Raw genomic sequence first — 19,470 nt, 5'->3', positions numbered from 1 at the left:
AGTACGGGTATGGCTACGCTCGACTTTTGTCTCCTTCATAATCAAGAATTCAAGTATGACGTGGTCACTTTCCCCCAGAGTTCCTGTAACTGCCACTTTATCCACTAAGTCATCCCTATTGGTCAATAACAAGTCAAGGATTGCCGATCCTCTAGTTCCTTCCACCACTTTCTGTAGGAGAAAGTTATCACCCATACATGTCAGGAATTTCTTGGAAGGGCCGCTTTTGGCAGTAATGGTCTCCCAACAGATATCAGGGAAATTGAAGTCCCCCATCACTAGTACATCACACTTCCTTGAAACACTGGCAATTTGTTTCTCAAAAGTTTCATCCTCGTCTTCTCCTTGATTGGGTGGTCGGTAGTAGACTCCGATTATCGTATTCTTTTTATTCCTAGCCCCATTTATTTTAATCCAGACGCTCTCGACGGGGCTCCCAATCTCATCCGCCTGTATTTCTGTGCAGGGATAGGTATTTTTAACGTATAGTGCAACTCCACCTCCCTTTCTATTTCTTCTGTTCTTTTTGAACAAGTTATATCCTTCAATTGCTATATTCCAGTATAGTAACTTATGTCTTTCTTAATAACATTTATATATATATATATATATATATATATATATATATATATATATATATGGGTAGTTACCCTAGGGATATAGTAACATTGTTTTGACAAAACTTTATTTCGGTATCGACACCTTCATCGATACTAACATTTAATACTACTGTAAGGACACTGGGTTCGGCATCGATGTCTCCATCAATGCCGGCAGCTTTTATTTTTGCTCGGTTTCGAGGCCACAATGTCGGTCTCAATGAACTGAGCTTCTGGGCGGGAACCCCTCAGCTTGCTCATGCGCACTCCGAGCGTGGGGGAGGGGTTCCCGCCAAAAACGCCTCAGCTATAGAAGTTTTCCCCCGATCGAGACTCCACGCAGGCGCAGAGCCCATTTTGTGTGACTGCACAGATGACCACTCGAAGAACTACGGTTACAGGTAAGCAACCTGCATTTATCCAATATAGTGGGGTTCAGGGAGGTGGTTTTTTGTTGGTTTGTTTGTTTTAGAAGTTCTTACCACCCCCTCTTTTAGGCAAGACAGAACCATACCTTGCCTCAAAGAGGCATTCACTACTCCCCTAAGCCACTCAGCCAGCCCCAGCACACACACACCCAGCTGCTTCTATAAGCCAGGAAGGGCAAGGATCCAGCAGACAGGTGGCAACCCTCCAAGGATCCTGTTCACGTCCTCAGGTTGTACAAATTGAAAAGTATCCATTTTAACTGGACAAGCAGGAACCAAAGTTACATACACTGGATCTGAATCAACTACAGTATCCAAGCCAGTGTGGATACGATTGATTTTATCTGCAAAGTGTTGTGGAAGTTGGTTACAGCGACGTACAGTGTTTGCCTCTCCAATGTACAATACTATGTTTTACTAGTTAGTTAAAGGTGGCAATATATATACTTAAATGCTATCTACCATTATCATGTTCATAAGAGTGTGTGTGTAATCAACATAACAAACAGCTTTTTTCTGTTCCATAGCTCAGTTCATTAAAGTTAAGACTGCAGTTTTCTAATGAACTTATATTGTTGGAGTTCTGTTTCACTTTTGCTAGAAGACTAAAAAGCATAAGAGCCCAAGTAAAAAGTGTTTTCTTTTTGTTTTAGTCAAGTGCCTGATGAGCAAACAGTGGAAAATTTGTCCCCTCGAATTCCAAGATCTGCATTTGAAAATGAGGACAATGGCGGTAATGCATCCCTCATTCCAGTGTCTCCAGAAATACCACAAGGGGAAGAGGAAAGGGAAGAAATGTCTGATTCTTCTGACGTGAGCGCTTGTAGTGCTACGTATAGTAACTTGGGTAAGCACCCTGCATCTGTACAGTAATATAAAAGACAGTTCAATTACTGTTTCTTCTTTCTGTATGGTTAAATGTTGTCTAAACTACCATATTCACTTGAAAATTTTCTATAAACATGTGGAAAAGTTTTATGTTCTTATGGAGCACAGTCATACTCATTCAGTTTTCAGGAAAATGTTTTGCTTTTTGAGAAGTATGCTTGGTAACTACTTTAAAAACAACTTTTTCTGTGCTTTCCCAAACATTTGAAATTGCCAATTTAATTTTTAAACGTTTTGTGTACTCTCAGTTGAATTTTGCTTGAAACCCACTTTAATGCAAAACCTCATTGTCCAGTGTGCAGCGACCTCAAAGATGATTGTACTATAATCCTGTAGATTAATTTAAGAACAGGTTTGTAGCATTTTTCCCCATAAGTCTTGTAACAGACTTAATTCTCTGGTATTTACAGGACATTTAGCAGATTACCAAATATTACATTTGTAGTAATAACAGTCAACCCACTTTAGATTCTCCAAAGCATTTCATATACATTATGTGAGTAACAGATATTTGTTTCGTAAATAATTGAATTTACAGCATATAGCAAGACTTAAAAAATTAGTCTACAGTTCTCGCAAACTGGAAGAACCACACACTTATCGGCAGTTCTCATGCATTTCAAATCTTATAAATAGCATTTTCTCTGTGAAGTGTCCTTATTGCTCTCGATGGTAGCAGTGTTCCCTTTTTCTTTTTTAAAACTAGAACGGCATCAGTATGTTACTCTTGTGTTAACAGAAAGTTCTTTTTTCCATCCATTGGAAACTAGAATGTGTTTTCTGGCATTATTTATTCATGTATTCATTAACAAACAAATACATTTACCCCAAAATACAACTAAAAATGCAAAAGTTGTCGCAGTAGGGGCTAGAAAGAAGGGACCACACCATTAGGCGTGGACCTCAGAACTGTTGTTGTTTAAAATGGATAGTTTTATACTGTTGTTTTTATATTTTTTGATGGTTTTAAATTTTGTATACTTTTTTTCTAATGTCCACTGTTTTTAACTTTTGTAAACCGCCCAGAGAGCTTCGGCTATGGGGCAGTATATATAAATTTAATAAATAAATAAATAAATAATAAATAAATAAATAGGCAGTGATTCACAGGTAGTGGGTTAGAATACACTAGCAGGTCCACACAAAGAGGTAGTATGTGGTCCACTACACATGAGTAGTGGATACTAGCCACAATGTGGGACAAGGAATTAGTGAAAGCGTGTGGGTGGGGCAGTTGACACAATCCCCTCTACCTGATTCTTCTCTGCCACTACAGTTGCTAGGGCCTAGCTTCATAGTCCAGCCTGAAGCGCATTCACAAGGCACTGATGACTCACTTCCACTAGGTTCTGAGGGCAGAACAACTGTAGCCACTCACTAGGTCTGATGTTTTAGGAAGGTTTACTTGAATCAGCTTTTCTCAGGGGTAATAGGGGAGAGAGAGAGCATGGGAGGGGTACAGATGACACAATCCCTCACCCCACACATCTGCTACAACTGCTGACATTTGTCCCCTGTTTGTTCTAGTCATTAAAAATATTCCTAATGTCCTCTTGATTCACCTTCCTGTTTATGCTCAGCATCTGATAATTACAGCTGAAACAGCCTCTGAACATTTACTGATTGCCAAGGCTAATCACCACGGGTAGACCTGTCCTTCATGAATTTCACTAATCCCTTTTAAAACCCATCTATCATAATAGCCATCACATCATGTTGCAGTCACTTCCATCATTCGATTTGGCTACCTTTTTCTATATCTTCTTCAGCTCCAAAATGTTGTTGTTGAGATGGAGTAATCAGAACTGCACACAGTATCATAAATGTGGGCACACCATAGCTTTATATAATGGCATTGTGGAACCTGCTGTGCACCATTTCAAGTGAGGGGAAATAGTTGTGTTTCATAACACTGTCCTTAGAACTGTTGTAGTATTGTACCGAAAGTGATTTTTAGGGCTAACTAATTTCTTTTACCCAGCATGGAAGCTTCTTCTAGGGATCTCCTGACGTCATATCACTTGCATTTTACAACATTGCAAAAATCCTTCTTCTGTGTTTACAGCTTGTTAGTTCTACTGTAAATAGGGTTGAGCATGTATAAGAACATAAGAAGAGCTATGCTGGATCAGACCAAGGTCTATCTAGTCCAGCATTCTGTTCACATAATGGCCAACGAGCTGCCTTTGGGCAAACCAGAAGTAGTCATAAGTGCAGTAGCCCCCCTGCCAGTCAAAATATGCACCTTCTTCTCCTGTTTACTCCTTCGTTCACTTTGAATTTTAGATTGTAATTTCCTTGGGGCAGAGACAAACCTTTCATATTATGTGACGTGCTATGCACATTACTGGTACTTTAAAAATTAATTGAAAAATAAATGAGTTAACAAAATGTTTTCCCCTTCATTTGGCCATGGGGGCCATCATTATTTTGTTTTTAAAGATCATATTCCAAATCAAGAAAATAGCAATTTTAAGGTACTTATGTGAACGGAGAGAAGCCATTGAGCAACATTGACTAACAGGGATTGGTCTGTTTGAATTGCAGCTTCTGCTCCTCCCCCTTTTCAGGTACTTCTGCCTCCAGTCTGCTGGAGGCGCGAGCCTTCGGCACGAGCCGAAGGGCGAGAGCACAAGGGCTCTCGGCCTGTGGCTCTCTGCCGTGGGCGCGAAGCCGGTCAAGCGGAACTTCTACTCCGGAGGAAAAACCCCAGCCACAGTCCGGTCGCTGCCACTTTCTGATTCAGGACACGATCTTCTCATTGTCTCCTCTCAATTCTTTTCTCCTCATATCTGTTCCTTATGGCTCGTTCCAATCTCGACTCTCCTAACTTAATTCCTATCCGGTGTCTCCCCTCTTCTCAGCTGCCTTTTTCGTGTTCCTTATGGAACTGTCGCTCTGTTGCTTCTAAGGCCCCTGTCATCCAGGACTTGTTTATCTCTAGGTCTCTCCACCTCCTTGCTCTTACTGAGACCTGGCTTCCTGCCCATGATACTGCCATCTCTGCTGCCCTCTCTCTTGGAGGACTCTCTTTCTCTCACACTAGTCGCCCAGAGGGTTGGGGTGGTGGTGTGGGTCTTTTATTATCTAGTTTGTGCCAGTTCCAGCCTCTTTCCATTCCATCTTCACATTGCTTCTCCTCCTTTGAGGTACATGTGGTGAGGCTCTTCGCTCCATTGCGACTGCGGATTGCAGTTCTGTACCGCCCCCCAGGCTCGTCCTCAAAATTTATCTCTGATTTTGATTCATGGCTGTCCTTTTTCCTCTCTGATAACTGTCCTACTCTTATTTTGGGTGATTTCAATATTCATGTGGATGACCCTCAAGATGCTGCAGCTCTACGATTTCGCTCATTATCTTCCTCTTATGATCTTAAGCTTTGGTCTGATGCACCCACACATTCCCTTGGACACTGTCTGGATCTTGTTCTCACTCGGAATTGCTCTGTGTTGGACTTTTCTACTGCTCACTTTCCATTGTCAGATCATCACCTAGTTTCTTTCAATATTACTCATAATCCTCCTCCTTCACGTCCCGCTTCTCGCTCTTGTCGTGACTTGCAATCTATCAATTATGAGGCTTTTTCCCAGTCTCTAGCCTCCTCCCTTCCTTCTGTCTTTTCGGCTGTCTCCTTGGACTCAGCTGTCTCCTTCTTTAATTCCTCCTTATCTTCAACTCTTGATAATCTTGCTCCATCTACAACTCGGATAGTTCGCCTTTCTCAACCCCAACCGTGGCTCACCTCTTCCCTCCGCTACCTTCGCTCTTGTTCCCGGGCAGCTGAACGCCTTTGGCGTAAGACCAGGGACCGGGCGGACTTTGTCCATTACAAATTTGTACTCTCCTCTTTCTCTTCTACCATTTCATTGGCCAAACAGCAGTACTACTCAACGCTGATCCAGTCAAATGCTAGGCATCCTCAGAGGCTCTTTGCGTCCTTCAATTCTCTTCTCAAGCCTAATCCGCCATCTCTCCCCGCCTCTCTGTCTGCTAATAACTTTGCCTCTTTTTTCAATGCTAAAATCCAAACTATCCACTCTGATCTGGCCAGCTCTGCTCCTCTTCCAGTTCCTGTTCCTCATCTGTCAGTTCCTCCTGCAAATTTCTCTGCATTTCCTTCGGTCTCAGCGGATGAACTGTCTACAATACTGCGCTCTTCGAAGCCTTCCACTTGTTCTCGTGATCCGATTCCTTCTCGTGTCTTTATTAATCTTATTCCTGCCATCCTCCCTTCCTTGCTTCATATTATTAATCTCTCTCTGTCCTCTGGTTCATTTCCTTCTGCTTTTAAACATGCTACAGTCTCTCCCGTTCTCAAGAAACCTACTCTTGATAGGCTATCTCTGTCTAACTACCGACCTGTCTCTTTGTTGCCGTTTGTTTCAAAGATCCTGGAGCGTGCGGTCTACTCTCGCTGTCTTGACTTTCTTTCTAGTAACTCTGCTTTGGATCCATTTCAATCTGGATTCCGTCCTCTGCATTCCACCGAAACAGCCCTTACTAAGATCACCAATGATCTCCTTACTGCCAAGTCTAAAGGCCATTATTCCGTTCTTATTCTCCTTGATCTAACTGCAGCCTTTGACACGGTTGATCATGATCTTCTCTTAGATTCCCTTCATGACCTTGGATTTTGTGGCTCTGTCTATAACTGGTTTGCCTCCTATCTAGCGGGTCGCTCTTTCAGCGTGTTGGCTAATGGCAGCTCGTCTTCCTCCTTTCCCCTTTCAGTAGGGGTTCCGCAAGGCTCGGTGCTTGGCCCGTTGTTGTTTTCCTTATACATGTTGCCCTTGGGCAAGCTTATTCAATCTCATGGCCTCCAATATCATCTGTACGCCGATGATACACAACTATATCTGTCATCTCCGGAACTTTCTCCTGATGTTCACGATCGTATCTCGGCATGTCTTTCAGATATCTCAGCTTGGCTGCTTCATCGTCGTTTGAAACTCAATATGGCAAAGACTGAATTGCTAGTTTTTCCTCCTAAACCTTCTCCTCATCTCTCATTCTCTCTTACTGTCAATAATGTTACGCTTACTCCGGTCAAGGAAGCTCGTAGCCTTGGCTTTATATTTGACTCCTCGCTCTCCTTTATTCCTCATATTGAGGCAGTAGCTAAATCTTGTCGATTTTTCCTGTATAATATTGCCAGGATTCGATCATTTTTGTCTGTCTCTTCTGCCAAGACGCTTGTTCATGCACTGGTTATTTCACGGTTGGACTACTGCAACCTTCTTCTCTCTGGCCTTCCTTCTTCTCACATCAGTCCGTTGGTTTCTGTTCACCACTCTGCCGCAAAGATCATCTTCTTGGCTTGCCGCTCTGACCATGTTACTCCGCTTCTGAAATCTCTTCATTGGCTTCCAATTCACTTCAGAATCCACTATAAACTTCTCCTGTTAACCTTCAAAGCTTTTCACGGTCTAGCTCCTTCCTATCTCTCCTCTCTCATCTCACACTATTGCCCCGCTCGTGCTCTTCGCGCCTCTGATGCCATGTTTCTCGCCTGCCCAAGGGCCTCTACTTCCCTTGCTCGGCTCCGTCCATTTTCTTCTGCTGCCCCTTACGCCTGGAACGCTCTTCCAGAACATTTGAGAACTACAAGTTCAATCGCAGCTTTTAAAGCTCAACTAAAAACTTTTCTTTTTCCTAAAGCTTTTAAAACTTGATGTTGTGCAGACTTTATACTGTTAGTTTTACCCTACCCTGTGCCTGCTTACCCTACCCTGTGCCTGTTTGCATTCTCTTCCCCTCCTTATTGTTTCATTATGATTTTATTAGAATGTAAGCCTATGCGGCAGAGTCTTGCTATTTACTGTTTTACTCTGTACAGCACCATGTACATTGATAGTGCTATATAAATAAATAATAATAATAATAATAATAATAATAATAATAATAATAATAATAATAGAAATATTTAAGGAAGAAAGGCATTATTTTCTGTAATCTCTGTTCAGAATCTCGTTTCTTGACACATTTGAAATGATCATGGGCTAAGATTTTAGAAGGCAGCATTCTCCCTTTCTTCAGGAAGATTAAAACTGTGGGACTTGCAAAAATCTGCTTTTTGTAAGGTCTGGCCTGCAAGGCATGAAAGGAATGTTCAGGGTTAAGAGCTGAGATCATAAACTACTCAGTTACAAGAATGTTTCTGAGCTGAATAGAAAGTATCTTTTGGGTGGGCTGGGGGTGAAACCACTCTGGGCCATAACTATAGTTTGTAATTTCATCAACTCAACACTTTTTTTAAAAAAAAAAAAAGAAGCAAAACATGTATATGCAGTAGAGGTATGTGAAATGCTAAATGAACTCACTGCATCATCACTACATCTTGTTACATGATCCCTTCTTTTCTGCAGCGCTGGGAAACTTCAATGTTCAGCTGAATAGAATGTTTCTGAAAGATGACAACATTGGAGATGGGAAACATGTGGCCCTCCAGATGTTGTTGGACTACATCTCCCATCACCCGCATCCAGCATAGCCAGTGATGAGGTTTGATGGGAGTTTTGTAGCCCAAGAACATCTGGAGAGCCACACATTCCCCATCTCTGTTTTATACTTTCTATGTCACATTCCAGGTATGCTTTTTATAAATGCAGGTTTTTAGTTAGGTCTTCAAGGTGATGCCTGGCACCTAATAATTAAGTAATCTTATCCTCAGTTTATAATTATCTTGGTCTAGGTTCTGATGTTTTGGTCCTCCACTAAAGAATTAACTTCCTGTCCAACCTTAAAATGACAAGTTTATGTTCCTCACAATGAAAATGCTCTTATACATTGCACAAAAGTATATTTTTGAGTCACGAATACACTGAATTGTGTTTTTTAATCATTACATAGGACAATCCAGAGCAGCTATGATACCTCCAAAGCAACCACGGCAACCAAAGGGGGCCTTGGATGATGCCATTGCTTTTGGGGGGATATCTGATCCAGAAATGGCTACCGCCTTTCATCCAACACCACCTCCACTGCCAAAGAAAACTATTCTAAGAGCTCACACAGAACCACTTCCAAAAGAACTCCAGAAACAGGCCCTTGGAAATAGTCCGTGTGTGATGGCCAACCCCACCTATGACATCGACACCAACTGGGAAGCAAGCAGCGCCTCCTCTTCGGTCAGCTCAGAATTCAAGGCAGTGGACAACGAGTCAGGAGATTCCTTGGACAGGCCTCCAGAAAAGGGATTGGCAATCTCCTCGGGACCCAATAGTGCTTCCAGCCTAACAGCTATCAGTATTAAGGACAGGTGTTCCAATAGCATGGAATCTCTGTCAGGTAGGCCTGTCACCCACAGCAGGCATGGCAAGGCGGTCCAGAAACCCCAGAGACACACACTTTATAGAGGAATTGAAAACCGAGGGGAGGTGGTGAGCAAGATCAGAAGCCTTCACACTGATTCCCTGAAGAAACTGTCTGTCAAGTGTGAAGACCTGTTCATGGCTGGACTGAAAGATCAACTTCGATTTGGCGTAGACAGCTGGTCAGACTTCAGATTAACCAGTGACAGGCCATGTTGTGAGGCAGGTGATGCTGTCTACTATTCAGCTTCTTACGCTAAAGATCCACTCAACAACTATGCAGTCAAGGTAGGAAGATGGTTCCATATTAGTCACAACAATAGTCACTTGTGATTGCTGATCCACTTACTCTGGCATCCTCATCGTACACATTTGCAGCAGGATAACAGAACAGCCGCACAAATATATGGCTGTGTTCTCAATTAGATGTTTGTGTGTCCTGTATTTGCTGGAGCAGCAACGTTTAAGATCATTCTATAAGCCCTTTTTCATACATCAAATTCCATACGTCTCCACAATGATCCTGGGAAAATGCCCTCCAGTGACCCTCAGGAATGCAGTGAGTAAACAAAACCAGGATGTTACATTCTCAAATTCCTCTTTTAAAAAAAGAAGAAGAAATGGATTATTTGATAATGGACCTCTGGCTTTATTGTTTTTATTCTTCTGACTTTTAAAAGAAACAAAAGCAATCCCTACCTGTTTAGCATACTACTATTATAACCAGTTATAACTATTTGTGAAGAGGCACTTCTTTTGTTCTTTATACAGAAAGGGACACACATTGTTCTCTATATATAGGCATTTTAAAAATTATATACCATTTTCTTAAAATCAAAATGTCTTACAGTTTAGAAAACATACAGTGCCATTAATTTATGTCAATATGGTGAGGATATACAGAAAATATTTCACCAGGAATTCAAGACCATCCAACTAAATGCACACATTCGGAATAGTACCATGATGTAGCTTTTGCAGTGCTGTATTACTTCAGTCTGCAGATAGAAGATGAAATGGTTTAAAACTCCTGCATAAAAAGCTCCTCCGCACATACAGCATTAGCAATAGGAAAAGGGGTTCTAGACTAGTCCTCTGTTGCAAAGTTCGCAAATGCGACATGGATGCCATTACAGCAAGGGCATGAATATGGCATGCATTCTAGCCTGTCTGAAGAATGGATCATTTTCTGGGGCAATGCAAATACCATCTGCCTGGAAATGATGGCTGGTGACTCTGAGAAATGCTATATTTAACCAGCAGTTTTAGCGAAGGAAAATTAGCCTAAAGTCCTAGCAATGGTTCTGCTGTCACTGTTCTTAGCGCGTATGTTTTTCTTTTCTACAAATAGTGAGGTTAAACAGGGGTGCAGAGGGGAGAAGCCATGCCCAGTGGGGTGTGGGGATTTAAAATGGCTCTTGCACAGTAGAAGATGGGGTTGAAATCTTAGATAGGCTGTATGAGGTGGCAAGCTGCAGACAAGGAGAGAGATACCATTCTGATCATTTTCAGCCGCCGGTGTTTGTGTAGTATACCCCATTTTGCATCAAAATGTAAATATTGTCTGAGCCAGGCCTTATTTCTGCCATTTGTGTTAGATATTCTTTGTTTCAGCTGCATTTCTTACATTTAAAATAGCCTTTTAAAGCACAAGTTATTTTTTTACTGTTTCCTTTGCTCTTACTTTCAGAAATGGGTGGATATGGCCAAGATGACAACTTTGCATTGTTTTATTTAAAACAGATCTGTTTTTCTTTCCTCTCTTTAGATTTGTAAGAGCAAAGCTAAAGAATCTCAACAGTATTACCACAGTTTGGCTATTCGCCAGAGCTTGGCTATCCATTTTAACATACAGCAGGACTGTGGCCACTTCCTAGCTGACGTGCCCGTTCGGCTCCTTCCATGGGAGGATCCCAATTCACCTGAAGAAGAGGAAGGGGAGCAAGAAGATGAGCAGAAGAACAAAGAAAACTCCTCCACAATGGAAGTTCCACGGAAAGACAGTTCAAGCCTGCAAGGAACTATCAGCAAGCAGCGCAGCAGAGTTGTAGTTATCACCCGAGAGGTTCCCTGTCTAACAGTGGCAGATTTTGTGCGAGAGTCTTCAGACCGCCATGCCAGTAGCCCAGACTTGTATGAAAGGCAGGTGTGCCTCCTACTCTTACAGTTGTGTTCTGGTCTAGAGCACCTGAAGCCCTATCACATCACACATTGCGATCTGCGTTTGGAGAACCTTTTGCTGGTGGACTACAGGCCAGGGGGAAGCCTTTTGAACTATGAGTCTGTGGAGCCGAACCCCAGTGCTGCCTGCCCCGCCAGGCTTATAGTGAGCAATTTCTCCCAAGCCAAGCAAAAGAGCCACATGGTAGATCCTGAAGTCCTAAGAGACCAGTCCCGCCTTGCCCCAGAAATCATCACAGCAACACAGTATAAGAAATGTGATGAGTTCCAGACTGGCATCCTCACTTATGAAATGTTGCACCTGCCCAACCCCTTTGATGAAAACCCAGAGCTGAAAGAGAAAGAGTACTCTCGGGCTGACCTCCCCCAAATCCCTTGTCGTTCACTTTATTCCCTGGGGCTTCAGCAGTTGGCAAACTGCTTGCTAAACCCCAACCCGTCAGAGAGGATCCTTATATCTGAGGCAAAGGGAGTCCTTCAGTGCTTGCTTTGGGGTCCCCGGGAGGATTTGTTTCAGACTCTCAATGCCTCTTCCAGACCATCACAAAGAGAGACTGTGCTCCAGAACTGGCTGGACATCAAACGGACGCTGATGATGATCAAGTTTGCTGAAAAGTCTTTGGACAGGGAATGTAAAGTCAGCCTTGAAGACTGGCTTTGTTGTCAGTATCTGGCTTTTGCCACTACAGACTCGCTCAATCGCATAGTGAAAATCATGCAGCAACATTAGCTGCTTTCACTTTGATGCACCCAAATCCTTTCTCCAGTCCATGTCCCATGCTGTGTGGAAGTGTTAAAATTCAAACCTAGCTCTCCAACCCTGAGCAGATGGATCTTGTTGGGAAGCTCCATTTCCTAGGTGCAAGGGAGAGGTCATCACCTAGTATTGCTGATTGTGTGAATGGACAAGGAAGTGTGGAAATTTTTAATAAAACCACTATTTCTGATCTTGATGGTCTGAACAAAATTTTCTGGAGGTAGGCCCAGTCACTTCTGTGTAGCATACATGTGCTGCAAATGGCAGTGTCCAGTAATGATTACAAACAAAAATGAGTGAAGTTAGTCATGAATCAGCCGCCAAAATGTAAACCACTTTTCACAAAGATATGGACTCTGCCCCACGGCCATTGTCAACCCAGCCTTATCTTGGGGGTGAGTCAGTCTTACCAGTTATACTTCCTTGAGAGGCAGGTTTGAGTTCATTCTGGATTGCAACAGTGGGCCAATGAATTAGTTTTTGTTAGCTGCATCCAGAATAAAATGCCCTTTTTCTTTTACTCTTGCTAGAAGGCAATGTACATTTCATGGGTGAAGCCCCATTATTATTACTATTATTGGTAATGAAAAACAGCTTTGAAAAGCTGTACTTTTGAGGAGAGTAATGGCAGAGGAGAGGTTCTTAACCCTTTTCCCCACTGATCATTTCCCCCCTCAGATTCACCTCACCCCCTCCAGCTGCCCCCCCCCCCAAGTTCCAAAGGCATGTTTACCCTTGTAACATGTAGTTTTCTCCTGCTTTCATCTTCATTGACCCTGAATTCCAATTTATCAATTCTGGTCATCAACCTAGCCTATTGCCAACAGAAGGAAAGGAGTATCTTTCTATTTTTGCCAGCACACATGACACTGTTCTGCTAGAGGTTATTGATGAACTGTTAATTATAATAATGTTGACCAAGAACAGTCTAAGAGCCTGAGGGCAACTGACGTAAACATGTATTAGGAGCAGCTATCCCCGTCTTCTATGAGGCTGGTGTATATCCTAAATCAAGGGTAAAAATACCAACTTTCTACGTCTGCTCTGCAGCCGCGTCTGTCGCATTTGCAAAGCAAGATGAAAGCTACCTATACTGGCAGGTGATGAAGTTTCTTAGAGCTCAACTTGGTGTAATAAATAAGCTATGTAGCTAGAGATGGATTCTCTACAGATGTGGTTGGGGGGGGGTTCACTCTGCTGTGCATATTGCCATGAGTACAGTTACATTTGGCAGACACAACTCAGTACTGTCTTGTCCTAGTTTCCTCTACGTAGAATTTGGCTGCCCTCACTAACTAGTGTTTGGCTATTTTTTTATAACTGTTACTGCTGATACCCTCAAATGCCATGTCTGTCAACACATTTCTGTTGACTCTGAAGGAGTCACTGCATACTAAGGAGACATTGAATAAACAAGTCCAACTGCCTGAAGGACTGTCTGGCCTCTAGACCCTGCTGCTGGCTTCCTTCCCTGACACATGCTGGCCTTTTCCTGTGGAAGCCCTACAGCCCTGGTGCACCTGATCCCTCTGCTCAGTGTTGGTTAGGTTTGTCTGAGTAGCTCCAAAGCTACTGCCCAGTATTGAATTCCCACAGCCTGGATGGTGGTTGGAATGTGGATAGTAGCGTTTGCATCGAGCCTGTGATCCTCCTCTTCCTCCTGGATATATGTGCAATTTTTGAATATATTTTATGAAAAAGCTGTGTTAGTGTTTACGTTGCATAAGAGACTCAAGCATATGTTAGACCTGCCCCCATTTTTATTTGTGGCACATAGATGCACAAAGTTATGTGTGCTCTTTCTCTGAATTGATATTTCCTTTCTTTATGTTAAACTGTGACTAACCTGTTTACTTCAGCCTTGGAGACAAATAGCCACTTTGAACAGCATATGCATGTTTGGACCAGAAGCTGAAACACAGTCCCACAGGAATGAGGTCAGCAAAGTCAGCTCTGTGTAGGGTGTGGGTTTCTCTTTGATCCCAGCCCTGTAGTTCATGGAAACCTGAGCCTAGCATAGAATATGTGGTGGCTTCTTAAAATGCTTTGAATCTTCTTGCTTCCATCTCCATTGGTTATTGGGGAAAGATCAGACAAGATCAAGGATGATGTGTATGAATTTGTCCTTTAATTTTGTTTTAGAACAAAAGTGCAAAATACGTTTGCGTGCAGACAGCTGTACTGACATGCAAAGAGCCAAACACACTGATGCCCAGAATGTGAGGTGTGGTTGTGGTCCATGTGGCCCCCTGAAAGAGGCATTGGGTGCCAGTGCTCTAAACTGTAGGGTCCACAGACCTATGGCAGAATCCTTGAAAGAGCCTTGGACAAACATTACATGCAGCCCTTCTGCACACAGGCAACGGTGTGGGTGGGTGTGGAGGATTCCTACCTTTGTGAGTGCACTTTGCACACAGCCAGCCACTTGCCCTTCACTAGCTGGGTTGAGGGCACTGCTTCTTCCCCAGTCTTATGTATGCTTTTATCTGAGATCTGTGCAGTTAACTAGCATGTTAATACTAGCAACACATGGACTACTGACCACTGCATTAGGCATATCCCTTTAAACCACCTGCTAGATTATTGTGCATAAAGACACGTGTTGTGTCACTTTCATGATGACATGCACATGCAAAGTAGACTATTGAATGTTTTATGACCATGCATATTTTATGCAGAAGATCTCAAAACTCTATGTGTTGTATTTTAGCTCTCTGATTTCATTTTGTATTTTGATTACACATTCGAACCAGTATTAGCATTGTGCACTCCAGGCAAGCAAGGGTTTATACTCACTGCCACCTCCTTACTGTGTAGTACTGGGTGAACTTTGGTAATGAAGGATAGTAATGTAATTGGTATGTGTGGGTGTGAGAGAGTGAGAGATGGAAGGACAGATACAGATGCAGCCAAGCCGGAATGTCCATTCTTGGCGGAGCCATGGGCTGCCTTTGCCACCATTCTGTTGAAGCCTCCATTATTTGTTGAGGGTCTGCCATTTAAGGGATGGGCTGAACCAAACAGATACCAGAACAAAAAACAAATAGTGTTACAGCATAATTTCTAAACAAAATAAAAATCCTTGTTGCCCTCATAATTGGCTACAGCAAGCATCAAGAGTGGAACCTTAAGTACACAAACACACGTTCAGAGGGTTTGCATTTTGAATAGTTAAACATTTGTAGTTGAGCTCACTGCAGTTTAAAGAATTGTGATTCTCAAATAGCCATATTGACTGTAAATATATATATATTTTCATAAACACACACTCGTACACTCGTAAATACATATTTTGCAGAAAACTGCTACTCAACTTACTTTAGCACAATATCTGCCACAATACAGCAAACGAGAATCTCTGGGAATTTCTCAGTTATGTTTAAGTATTTGAATGTGTACTTCCTGGAGCTTTTAGTGTCATTAATCTTTTCTGGGTTGGCAGGCTGGGTCAGTGATTAACTGCAGTAACAACAGTGCCCAGTGCCTTGTCACAGATTTAATGCTATTGGGGGAGGGATTCCACAGTGGGAATCACCCACTGCGAGCTACCAGCTTAATAAACAATATTCCCCACATTAAAAGTAAAAATAGTGAAAGCAAATTATGCATTTCATCTCAAGCTGAGTTGGCAACTTCACCTGAAGAACACTGCATGGTCACTCACATCCTGGGGCTCTTTTGATATTGTTGAAAAGCCAAAATAAAAATAGAATGGTGGAAGACGTTTTCCAAATGCATAGAATAATAAGAAACAGGATATAAAATAACTGTCTGCACAACATAGAATTTGGAAAACCTAGTTGCTCTGACAATCTTTTTAGACTTGAGTTGATGGAGAAGACAAATTGTACACACAGACCTCATAGAATTCTTTTACAAATACTGTCAAGAAGGACTGAACTCAATCTATGCCGCGGGGTGGGGGGGCACCAGAACATGTGGAAAACACAAGTGTTAGGGAAAGTGACAATTCTTTTTTATAATGGAAGCCATTCAGGGTTTTTAAAGGGAAAATAATAGGGAAGCTACCTGTGGTGGTAGAAGACAAAAATAACTATTATTTCATAAGAACTGTACAGTATCTCTTAATAAGTCAGTAAAGAATAAGTAAAAGATTAGCAGGAATGCTAGTGGAAAATCCAGCTATGAAGTGAGTTGCGCAATTAGTAACCCAATAGCCGAGAGCTTCAGCTATTGGGCGGTATAAAAATGTAATAAATAAATAAATAAATAAAATAAATAACCATCTAATTCAAAACACTACCCAACCTTCATAGCTACTAGTACCATTTTGTCAATTAAATTTTGGTTGAGGAGAAACAGCAATTTTATGTTAAGCTTTCATGAGCAAAACCCCATTTCTTTCAAAGGCACTATAAGCCTTATAGTGCTGCATTTACTAAAAATTACTTCCAAACCCGTAGGAATCTGAGGTAGCCCATAAATCAGTTCCCAAGCTGCAAAGAGCGGATTGAGGTAACTGAAGACATACAGCAAACTCTAAGCAGGATTTAGAAATAACCCCGAGCCAGCAGGACTCCTTATGTTATAAAATAATTTCTATCATTCCATAATGTTCTAGCATGATCAAGAAATAGCACTCGGGATGGGACTTTGCAAGAGCGGGATTGGTTCTTTTAAGTGGCTGGCTGGGATTCCCAGGGGCAGCTGGAGCTGAGCTACCATCCCAACACAGCACTCAAGTCCGGCCTTGAGCCTCCATTTAAATGAACTGTTGTCATGAACTTCTGGGGGGTGGGAAGAAAAGAGCTGTGCTTGGGGACAATGTGGCAATGGCGGGTGGCAAAAACTATCTGGGGCTCTGTAGGGGGTCCACTGCACTCCCCAGGGGTCCTTGCCATTTATAAGCACTCCAACTTACATTCTGCTCGTCATCATGGGGCACGTTTTGCAAGCTATTTATATGATCAGGATAAATTGTTCAGGGGAATTTCTGATTACTGCAACTGCCAAAGACCCCACTTTACTAGAGAGCAGTTTTTGGAGTATCATAATTCCCGGTTACTGGGGTGCCTATTTTTTAATATATATATATATACACAAAGGCAAGTGACCTATAGGCCCACTACCAATCCTCTGCAGAGTTAAATGCACTTAAGCCTATTGGTTTCCAAGGGTTTGGCCACACTTAGCTGCATAGGATTGCAGCCTTTATGCTTGGGGAACTAATTGAAAATGATTCACTCCAAAGGAAAGCTCTTCAGTAGTGTTTGCCACTCCATCCAACTTCTGGTTGGAAAGCCCTTGGCTGCAAAGCAGACAACTTCGCCTCGAAGCAAGGGGGAGCAGATGGCGCTTCACAAAATTGCCAACTTCTTTGTACCTGAGACTTTCCCTTTACTCCCATTGATGCTGGCTTCCAACTCCTTGATTAGCCCTTTGATGCAGAAAGGCATGAAATATTTTTATAGGGAAGAAACTAATGTTTGTCCATATTTTTATAAATGAATTCTACTGAACTATAAGCGTAGTCCACTTTGCCCTTTGTTTTCTATGCCAAGGATGTATATTATATATGTCATATAATATATATATATATATATACTATTTTATCGAATTTTAAAAATTCATAAAGTAGACATCTCTTTCCAAGAGTTTGTAACAGACAACTTTAGGATGGAATCTAGAGCAAGATCCTCTTCCATTGATAAAGTTGGTATGTATTGATGCTTTCCAAAATGCTGCTTCAAATGTACTATTTGTTCAGCTGAACTTAGTCTGGCTTAGAAACTTTCATAGCTTTTGCCCTGGGAGATTTTTCTTTTAAATTTAATTATGCTGAACATTATAAGTGTAAGGAAAGATCTCTTTGTTTTATTAAGAAGGTTGAAAGTTCCTACACAAATGCCGTTTTACATGGTATTTCTTTACAAATGCCTCAAGGTGGAAATTAATCTTTTGTTTTGTAAGACTTCATTCTCCTGGGTAAGCTTTGTGTTTGGAGTTCACTGCATTGCTATATCTGGTGCTTCGTATCTATATTTACACATTTTTATAGATATAACTCATAGCTCTCGTTTGTGATTGGGGGGCAATTACACTCTGGTTTGCTGTGGTACTTTTCTGTGTACTATGTGGCATACATGTTACTGTGTAAATAAACTAGTTTTATTACACTGAAAACCCAGGTATGCAGTTGCCTTTGCTTATCTTTTCTTGATATCTTTATACCAGAGGCCGGTGGGTTTTTTTGTTATAGGAGAAGCATGCAGGTACAGATTAGAGCCAAAAGAGGCATGATAACGGGAGACCCGTTCATGGATGCCATCTTGTCTATTTCTTCCTTATTCGTAATAGAGTCATATTTATTTTACGAATGTCTACTGAGTTAAAGCAGACATGAATACCTTCGTTTAATCTTCAAAGGATTAATGTTTAGTATTTAATAATAAATAAATAATTGCTGAAGACTTCTTTTGTAAATTTGAATGCCTAACTCTTCTGGATATGATTTGCATCTTCGTTGTTGAGTCTTGAACCTGCTTTTCATTTTGGCTTGCCCTTGGCTTGCTTGATTTTCGATTTTGTTTTTTAATCTTGGGTTAACTTATATTGCTTTGGCAGTATATCTCAAATCTGATACCTTAGGAGGAATTTGTGAAGGATGGGGCTGAGTAAAAGAAACTGGCTGAGTGGATTTCCCTCACTACCACCAACATAGTAAAAGGTGTTACATTAGGGAATAGACTGGTGTCACAGGGTTATCTTCATATGGAGGATAGCCCAAATTTGGTCTCTCACCTCCAGTTAAAAACAATCCCAGGAAGCAGAGCAGGAAAACACCTTTCTCTGAAGAGCTGCTGCCAGTTAGAGCAGGCAACACTAGGCAAGATAGACCAATGGGCTTCCTTAGTATAAGGTAGACTCAAGTTCATCTTCTGCAAAGGTGCCTTATTCAGGGTTTAGTCCTCCAAAGTTGGGGGGGGGGGATACCTGTGGCTTATTCATAGAGCCAGTGCTTGAGCACCCTCTAGTGTCAAATACAGAAAATGAATTTCTAGCAAACACTGAGCAGCTATATGTCAGGGCAGAACAATGGCAAGCATATTTCATAAACGTGTGTCCTGCTAGTTAATGCTGCGCAGGGGTGTGGGTTTGCAGGAGAGTATCCTCAGATTGAGATGGTATTACTTAACTATTTCTGCACCTGCTGATTCTGCCTGTAAATTCGTAGCCCCAGGCTGGCTTCCCCCACAGCAAGACTTCTCGTCTCAGACCCCAGGTGGGGGAAAGTGTGTGTGTGTGTGTGTGTGTGTTTACTGTTCAGGGGCATTTTGGGGGGAGAA

General features: G+C 41.9%; 1 protein-coding gene across 2 annotated transcripts in view; it reads left to right on the top strand.

Annotated features, from left to right (window-relative positions):
* Nucleotides 1-15,962, top strand: part of PEAK1 (pseudopodium enriched atypical kinase 1) — a 76,949-nt gene extending 60,987 nt beyond the window's left edge. For both annotated transcript variants that reach the window (XM_063142585.1, XM_063142584.1), the window contains 3 exons: nt 1,681-1,874; nt 8,765-9,513; nt 10,994-15,962. In XM_063142585.1, coding sequence (XP_062998655.1) covers nt 1,681-1,874; nt 8,765-9,513; nt 10,994-12,136 — 2,086 coding nt within the window. In that variant the 3' untranslated portion in view covers nt 12,137-15,962. The remainder of the gene's footprint in view (nt 1-1,680; nt 1,875-8,764; nt 9,514-10,993) is intronic.
* The last annotated feature ends 3,508 nt before the right edge of the window (nt 15,963-19,470 follow it).

Source organism: Elgaria multicarinata, chromosome 16 (genome assembly GCF_023053635.1).
Source record: "Elgaria multicarinata webbii isolate HBS135686 ecotype San Diego chromosome 16, rElgMul1.1.pri, whole genome shotgun sequence".
Lineage (NCBI taxonomy): Eukaryota > Metazoa > Chordata > Lepidosauria > Squamata > Anguidae > Elgaria > Elgaria multicarinata.
This window is presented reverse-complemented; position numbering and strand designations above follow the sequence as displayed.